At 42.3% G+C, this 9,486-nt stretch overlaps 1 protein-coding gene across 1 annotated transcript in view; it reads right to left on the reverse strand.

The window, feature by feature from the left end:
- The window catches only part of myo3a (myosin IIIA), a 70,529-nt gene extending 61,500 nt beyond the window's left edge, over positions 1 to 9,029 (reverse strand). The window contains exons 1-2 of the mRNA XM_036521375.1: positions 8,853 to 9,029; positions 4,975 to 5,109 (exon numbers count right to left, since the gene is read on the reverse strand). Of these exons, the coding sequence (XP_036377268.1) occupies positions 4,975 to 5,109; positions 8,853 to 9,026 (309 nt within the window). The 5' untranslated portion in view covers positions 9,027 to 9,029. The remainder of the gene's footprint in view (positions 1 to 4,974; positions 5,110 to 8,852) is intronic.
- Between the last annotated feature and the right edge of the window lie 457 nt (positions 9,030 to 9,486).

Consider the following 9,486-nt stretch of genomic DNA (forward strand, 5'->3'; position numbering starts at 1 on the left):
CAGAGCTCAGCGCATGAGACTTTCCTGACAGGAGTCTTTTGGGCACTGCTTGGAGCCTCACTGCTGACGGCTCCCTCTGAAGGACAAGGAGAAATGGGAACGCAGCTTTGAGTCATGGGGTAATGGGACCAGCCGGGCCAGGGAGAACAGAGCAGTCAGTTCAGCAGGGCCTGTTTCAATGCGTAGGGGCAATGCCACTGCGAGAGCAAGGGGAAACCCTGTGTACACTAATATACAGTAAAGAGGGAACAATGTGTTCCAGGGAACAGTGTGCTCTGGATACTGACAAACTGCCCTTGCCCTGCTTATGAAAGCCCTGAGAACAAGCTGGGATGGTGCACCCTCTCAGCCGAGCTGATGAGTGGCTTATGTAATATATGGGTGTAGCGAAACAAACTGCCGTTGTAAAAGCAAGTCCATTTCTAACATTAATGTCCCGTTGCTTTATGTTTCATGGAGCTACATCGTTTTCGTGATGCTTTTAAAGGCCAAATTAATATCCACTCATTTAATTAAGAATGCAACAACAAAACACAACTAATGTGACCTTCAATACTGAGAAAATTGTCTTCATCAAATGAAAAAGACAACAAAAACATTTTTAATCGAATCGAGGAGCATCTTAGGAAAAAGTCACCACATTAGAGTTGGCATACAGGGCTGATTTGAATAGCCTGGCTGATCAAATTATATGTTTCTTTTTTTTTTTCGGTGAAAGCTACCTCAGTATGATATATAGTTGATCACATTAGCGGTACCACGTGTCCTACTAAATTTACCAAATGTTATTAACACAAATCCAAAATGAATGAAAGTAAGAACGGAGCTTCATTGAAGAATTCCACCAGACAGTTTGACATAATAATACAGCCCGAAAAGCTTCAGCTGTGCCACGCCGTGCTGTCAGGCAGTTAGTGTATTTCAGTCCTTGCTATAGCCCTTATATTTCAGTTCCTGGGAGGGGCCACTGTTGCTGAGCATCATGCTGAATCCTAATTCCCTCAGTAAACATCCAGCTGTGTACATGCACATTACGCCTGTCTTTCAGCACTGTTATGAATGATGCAAAACAGCTGGATATTAAGTGACACAACTTTGTTTATTGCAACTTATGTTTATTACAACAGCAGTGGACCTGAATCCGCCACCTTCTGGATGCAGGCCCAGATCCATAACCAACAAACAGCACATTGCTCTTGTCTGGCGCTGACTATCAAATGTGCAGATGTTTAAGATCGAGGGGCATAATGGTGCTTGCTTAGGCACAAGTACAAGGCATTAAAAAACATATCCGTCTATGTGTTTTCAGTCTTTTAGATATAAATGGAAGTATAAAGCAGACAGAGATAGGGAAAGGGGGGGTGGTGGGTGAAACTGAAGAGGCAACAATGGGTAAGAATATGGTGGGCGCAATTTGTGGGAGGCTGCAGTGTAATGAGAGGTCGAGCAGCTCGTCTGATCTCTGAAAAATCACGGACAATTACACTTCAGAGGGAAGAACAGTAACCATGGTGATTGCACTCATCACAACCATCCAACCCCCCCCCCCCCACCCCCAAGTTCACAATTATGCCTGGCCCCAATGGCAGGCATTAATTCCTGCCTCAGGATTAGCTCTTTAAGATTTGGACTGCCAGTCTGTCTTTACTTGAGGCAGTACTTTGCATACCAAGATGCAAAGCTCTACTGTAAAAAAAATGAAGAAAAAAAAAACAGTAGAAGGATTTATGTTTTTTTCTATCACAACAGTTTATTTACAGTGCTTTTTGCTTTTTTAGTAACATCAGATTACTCTATTCCATGGAAGTGACGGTGGTAAGAATTAAGCATAACATCTTGGTAACAGCAACGTTTTGTTGATTTGACAGTCTCACAGGTCAGTGGTGTGATACCATCATATAAATGTGTCAGGGATCAATTATTCATAAGCCGTTTAAAAAAACAACCTAGCAGTGCGGAAAAAAAAAATCAATCCAGCTTTACTTTGGATTAGACTGAATGGCCACTGAGGCAGTGACCTGCCTTTATTCTGGGGGGTTCACCTGACAATGGTGTCTAAATGGAGACAGGTAATTATGCTGCATTTACATTGGCCACCGTGTTGAATGTTAAAGAGGGGACACTGGGATCAAATCAGGTAGACACCTGAGCCGTCTACCTGAGAAGAGCTCCAAGTGCCGTGGAGGGGGGTGCCGTCTGTCTGCTGCTTAAGTTACTAAAATATGTCCCCTCCGCTCCCGCCTCTGCAGCCTAGAAACCTTCCTTGCGTTACAGATCCTTAACAAGATTAAAACAATGAGCGTGGCCGCGGTGGCAGACAGACCATAATAGCTCAGAGGATGAGAGCGTTTCCGGGGTCTTGTGTGGAACAGCAAGCATCAACATTGCCGTGTCCCAGCAAAACAAGCAAAGTCAGGGGCACACCCACATGGCATTGCCAATCAGAACCGACCAATCAGAGCCCATTCTCCTTTCACGTAAGAAGAAATGGACCAATCAAGTGGATCCACCAGAGTGATACTGTATGGTTGGCGCCATACATATTTTTTGAATGGTCGATAACCAGGTGCCTCTTCAGACTGCAGGCCCAGGTGGAAATATGACGAAAGCAATACTCTGTAACTCAGCAAATCTCCTTGGAATGAATTTTTCTCATGATAAATAATAATAATAACTGACTGTGACATTTGCCCACTGGCCAACCCACTGTCTCCTACAGTCTCAGACACACTGACCTCCGTAACTTGTTTTTTTTTTTTCCCTGTTTGTTGTTTGTTTGCTTGGTGCAGCCGACCTCGCAAAGCAAAGAAAAAAAAAACTGAAAGGGCAAATTTGTGATGCGCAAATAAATCCCTTCACACTGACCACGTCAGAACCTCCCAGAGACTCCTGAGCTTTCCCTGACCTCTATTATACTCTTACAGAGCACTTGGCATTTGGAAAGAGCTTCTGGGCCGAATGACATATGAAGGAAGGGAACCGAGGGTCACTTCAGAGCATGACTGTTGAACGAAAGAAAGAGGCCATTCCATGCCTCTGTCAACTTCCCTTCAAACTCCAGAACTGGAAGAACTAAAGCATTGCAGCATCTTTGGGAGGTAAAAATGGATGTGCTGTCGAGATGAACGGATGGGTTTTTTTCGAGATGTTTTTTTTTTTTTTTATTTTATGTCTTGAATGCCATGGTTTTATATATTTTTGTGTTCAGTGCCTGGATAAATAATGTATATGAAGATAAAAAAAAGAATTGTGAAGATTGCATTCAGTGGGTGACTTCCCACGAAATTTAACAATACCAATGTGGTAATGTAAAGTTTTAAGAATTGATTTCAATCTGATCTGACAGAACAGTCTTCGTGCGGTACTTTTTTCCCCAGCAAACATTTAATCTTCAAACGCTTATGGCATTTTCACAGAGAGAATACTTAATCCTAGTTTTCTCCATTATGGCCTTATATGTCAGCACTGTTACAGAAATCTGCCACTTAAAGCTTCACTCTGACCAAAGGATAATCACACAGTGGCCAACCCTTCCCCTGGACCCGGAGCACACACCTTTCTGAAAGCCGGCAAGGACTGACGAAGAGTCTGTGTCTGAGGCAATTAGGCGTGACGCTGTGGGGGAACAATCCCAGCACTGCCCGTCTCTGCCAGACACTGTTAAATCCAAAACACCCTGTCCAAAAGGTCCAATCCAAAACATTCCTGTCCAACAGGGCTGACGAAATGTGTCAAACGGTCTAATCCCACATGGATTAGACTATTATATAATGTGCACCTTATCCGAAAACAGTTTTGCATACATGAATAAGACGTCATATGGACGAAATACACAGATATGGTGCTCTATAATGTGCACAGAGTCACATACAGGACACATGTAAACTGCACTGGAGTTAAAGTTATGATCCAAGCTGACTTTGGCAACCATTGTATGGGATGTACGTCACAGTGAGACCAAAATGCCACAAACGTGATTCTGCTCTGATTCGCATTAACAAGCCACACAAGGACATCCCCATGCCAAGCAGAGTCAAAGACTTATTGTGTAACAGAAAATTCTGACAGACGGATTGCAAGATTTAAACTCTGAAGAGATTTTTTATGATTTGTCAGTTGGTGGTTCCAGTGAGAAAAATTTAAAAAACAACAAATAGTTGTGTACTGTCTTTCTTTGTCTTTCTTTATTAAAAAAAATACCATGTTTATTAAAACTGAAGTGCACATCATTCATTACTGTAACAAGATTTGGAGTAAAGATAAAGGCATAATATTAGTTAATATATCCCATTGCAATGTGGAGAGTTGGCTACTGGAATAATCAGCCAAGTCCAGCCTTTTGGAGCAAGTATTAGGGAATGGTTTCTATTCTATGTCGCTACCATAGAGAAGATTTTGATGAAACTGAAATTGGCAAAAACACGAATATATTCAAAATAAATTCTTTGACCAACTTTGCTGTCATATAGTATATTGAAATAATCTGAAACCCAACATCAGCGGTCTTCCCTTTTTCAAAGGGACAGCACACAGGGAGCTAACCACTGCTTAGCTACAGACACGGGGGTCAGTGTTGTTGCCAAATCTAATAACCTTTCAGCCACCCTCAGCTGCTTTTTTATTCCAAATGCACCTTGCGACAAATCTAGCCCTTTTGAAGATCAGTTTTGGGACTTCACAAAAGGTATGACTTAGTATAGCAGGGATACTTTTCACCTGCACCTCATGTATGTCATTCACTGTGGTCTGTTTCGCTTTCAAAACGAACCGGAGAGGCTGTGTACAGTTCTGCCCCTGCAGGCTTGGATTCAACCTCTGAGTCAAATCAAGGTCCCTCTAGTCGTGAGATCGAGTGTGAAGAAGCTGGCAGCAGTAGCTGAGGTTCACGCCAGCACGTCTGTTACAGCGGGTTTGACACACTGCGGGGCCTGTTGTGACACAGAGTGCAGGGGTGAGAAAGAGACCGGCACATACCTCCAGAACCAGCCATAGCTGATCCCCATTCTTCAAGTCCTTCTTGTAGAACATCCCGAAGAACTTGACCACATTGGGGTGGTCCGAGAGGGCCCTGAGTATGTTGTACTCAGCCTCAATCTCTTCATCGATGTCCTGCGGTGACAAAACAATGACTATTCAACACAGCATAGCCAAAACCCACAACACGTGGTGTACAGCTTCCATTAAGTATGGATCTGTAATTTGTTTGCTTCCAGTTAAACTTCTATGACTGCAATGCCATGTGTGTGTAGAATTTGCAATAATATATATAAACATAATACGTGATGGTATACATATTATATTGCAGTGTTATATTATATTGGTATTTATATATCTATGTGTATTGTGATACACACACACACACACACACACACACACATACATATACATATATATATATAGTAGTAATTGGTGGTTTGATTCCATGCTGGGACGCTGCTGTTGTACCCTTGGGAAAGGTACTTAACCCACAATCGCCTTAGTAAGGATCCACCTGTGTAAGTCATTCTTGTCTGCTAAATAAATAAATGTAAATGTAAATGGATAAGAACGTCTGCTACACGACAATAACGCAACGTAATGTACTGTAATGTGATGTGATGTAGTATTAGTATTGTAGGACATTTGTGTTCAGGACAATGGTTGTTACGACATCACCATGTGATGCACTGGCAGCTGTGTGCTGTGATCCATTGTTTCCCGTATGCAGAGCTGTTCACGTGATCCTATCATACGCTCTTTTGTATCTGTCCCAGTGGGGGGGTGTCTGCCAAGTGCATAAATGTTAACGCTTAATCTGGGGCATCTTCCGTTTCAGGAAACGCTCCTGGGGCCATGTTCTTTTGCTGCTTGTTGGTTTCTTCCCACCTGCTGAAGCTTAACTGTAAGTCACTGCAAACGCCCCGTATGAACCAGCCAGAAGGTCAAGCTATAGAGTGATGCTGATGCTGAGCTAAGATGATGTGATATCTTGCTGGTGACAGTGGTGGGTTCCCTTGGGGTCTTTCGGGGGGGGGGGGGGGGGGGGAGTGGGAGAGGAGAAGGGAAATTTTACTATTTTCCCTTGTTGTGTTTTTATGTTTTAAATTGATGCGTCATCACGTATTTATTCATTTTCTTCTGTATTATATTTGTCCCTACCATACCTCCTATCATAACAAATAGAAAATTTGAAGAAAAAAAGTACAGTAGGAGCACATAAAAAGACAAGTAAAACTCCAAAAGGCGCCCCTGAATGTGAGGGTCACAAATAGAAAAGAAAAGGGATCAAAGACTGAAAAAAGAATGGAATCGCATATAGCAAAACAGCTGCCAAAAACAGGGAACTCAACCACAGAAATATGTATAATGTATAAAATGCCTGTTTCAGTGGGCAAAACACATTAAACGATGTGTTTGCCAAATAGCCTTCATCGGGATAAAAAAAAGGTCACAAAAAATGAACCAAGAAGCTCTGCAGGTCCTGAAGAGGGGGACACTGGGGCTATATTAGAGGAAAGCTGTAGGCAGAGCTGAGGTAGAATTACAGCGCCCCACTTGGTGGCCTGTAGCCCGTGGGTAGAGGAGGAGTGGAAGTTAGCAATTAACAGCACTCTACCAAACAGGCAAGTGCTAAAAAGCCCTCACATAAAAAAAGAAAGTGAAGTAAAGACAATCAGGCCTGAGGTTTGGTTGCATAATTCTTAATTTCACATGCCTTCTCTTTAGTAGTGACAATGGAATTTCGACTTGTGAAAAGTTGGGAGACCAGTGCAAGGACTTTCTGGTCATACTGAGGGCCATATTCAACCTAAATGCAATGAAGCGTGTCCTTCACCATCACTAACGTATTTCAACAAATAAGTTTGTCTGCACTGTTTTTTTTTTTTTTTTCTTTTTAGATTTAATTAGGCCTCATGCCTGGCCAGTTTACATGGTTTTTGTTCTTATCGTGCATCAGTCCCTGTCACCATTTAGTTTTAAATATAACAGACATTTGCATGCATTTTTCATCTTGCACTTTTATTTTTATCTTATATAATATGGATAATATTTTCAGACACCGGCCCTTTAAGAGTGTGGCTGTAGAGACTTTATAAGGTGAAGTATCAAGGCCTCTATAGCATCATTTTTAGTCTGAGATGTCAAGACGTCTGTCTATCCGCACCCATGGAAACGGATCCAGACATAATTAATGTGTTCAACAAATCAGCTGGTGGTTAATTATAGAATATTCCATGATAATGAGAAAGAATAATAGACTTTCTAAAGTGTAATGAGGTACAATTAGGAACTTATCAAAAAAAGTGAGAATGGATTTAATTGAGGAAAATTGTTCCTCATTATGCTTGGTTTACAATACAGTTAATTGTGTGATTTGAATAACAAAAGCAAAAAAAATGCATCTTAATTGCACAAGCTACTTCACATCACTGAATGTTCTTATGAAGGTGAGTGGACAAAGCACAGGACCAGCCTCCTTGCTGCCAATCCTGGGTCAGAAAATGGAACACCTAATTTGTGCAGTGACCACCTCTGTATCATGTATGAAAATATCTACACCTAGGCCTTCGCTCAGTGAAAACATTATGCTGGTTTCTGAGAGTATAGCTACTTGAATATCATTTGGTAATTTCCATAGCAGAACGGAGGTATGGTTCACACTGGTGTTAGTTTCACTGCAGGAAAACTGCCAAGTTGTGTCAAGCAAGGTGCAGCCAATTCATAAGTCAGAAGTGTAACTCTGAGGAAATAAATTGCGCTAAGGGAAGCCAAATAATAATTTCTCTCTCTCTCTCCCTTTCCCCCCTTCTCTCTCAAAATTGGACTTCATGAGGAAGTGTGTGAAGAGTGTGGTGAATCCTTGGCCATCTTTAATGAATACAAATCACAACCTGCTTCCGAGCGGCGTTTCATCATGATTAGCGAGAGGCGCTCTGCAATGGAGCCAGGGCGAGATATTACATGCCTTCTGAGCCTCAGCCTGACAGTAATTATTCATCGTGATCCATGTCAGCCCTGAGCCGTCTCCCGGATTCAGATGTGTGGCCCACGGGGGCGATTCTTGGGGATATGGGAGAAGCGCCGTGCTCTCTGTCTGTTTGCGCCACCAGCGTTTTGGGGCACGAACGATAACACGAAATGACTACTGTGCTGTACCTGCGTGCAACGTTACGTTGGTTTTAGAGCCTGGGTGAAAATAGGATAAGGTTATCTGTGAGCAAGAGCAGTGTGTGCAAGGTTAGGAGGTTGGGTGCTGGAATGGAAACGTGCTGGTTTTCATACACAAAGGGCAAAGGGTACGAATTAATTAGGTATTTCTAGTACAGGATGTCAAAAAAGCCTGAAAGACTTCGTACCATCTGCTATTTGTTTAAACAATGCCCAATCTGACCAGATATTGTTTACTGTGCCTGCAAGTATGCCACCCTTTAAAAATGTTTACATTCCTATGTACCAACTCATTCCCCAGATCCCCCCATCACACATCAACCACAAACACACGCACACAGAGACACACAGACACACACACACATTCAAATGCCCCTACATCCTGTAACGTTCTAAATGAAGCATGCAGTTATGCTGTAATTGCTGTCACCTCCTCTATCTATACAGTAGGAAAGTGCAGCAGGCTTCTATATTTACATTTACATTTACATTTATTCATTTGGCAGATGCTTTTATCCAAGGGGGCTTCCAAGTAAGGCAGAGTACAACACAAGCAAAAAGGCATATAAGAAGCCAACAATATTGGAAGTGCTGCATGACCAGGTTTCAATACCTGGCCAGACAAGGTACAAGCTGGCTGCTAGAGATAGCTGCTAGCTTCATATGCTGTATGAAGAGAATATGAGCTGTAGTCCTGTACTCACATGGACAGGGTCCAGGATTTTGACAGCCGCCTTGCTTCCGTTGACCTTGTTGAGCACCTTGTAGACCTTCCCATATGTCCCTTTCCCGATGGTCTCGATGATCTCCCAGGTGTCGGTGGGGTCGGGAAAATTGTCAAAGACGATCGATTTCCCCGACTGCGGAAACATCTTCATGAGAGTTCTCCTGGAAATTCAAAACACCTCGTCAACATTCGAGTATGACAGAGAGCGCCTTTCCTCGGGTTGCCTTTCTCCGTTAAACTCGACCCCATCCCTGCGCTAACATCTTCCGCTCGTAATGTGGTGTTTGCATCCGCATAATGGAAGCTTAAATTGCTAGGCTTCCATCCATTGATTACACTGTAATGTAATGCAATGTAATGTAATTACTTCAACTCTCTACATGCATGAAAATACATGTCATGATTGCTTTATATATTTATTTTCGTCAGGGATCATCTTTCAGTGGCCGATTCCTTCAGAGGCCATTCAACGCCTTAAGAAATGAGTCACCCAGGTCACCATTTAGAGGGTGAACATAATTATTTTTAAAAATGTGTTATTTATGTTTCAGATGAGCTGATAAAATGGTACTGTTTGTTTTATATAACATGCCAACCCCTTTTATATCCTA

Source organism: Megalops cyprinoides, chromosome 2 (assembly GCF_013368585.1).
Source record: "Megalops cyprinoides isolate fMegCyp1 chromosome 2, fMegCyp1.pri, whole genome shotgun sequence".
Taxonomy (NCBI): Eukaryota; Metazoa; Chordata; class Actinopteri; order Elopiformes; family Megalopidae; genus Megalops; species Megalops cyprinoides.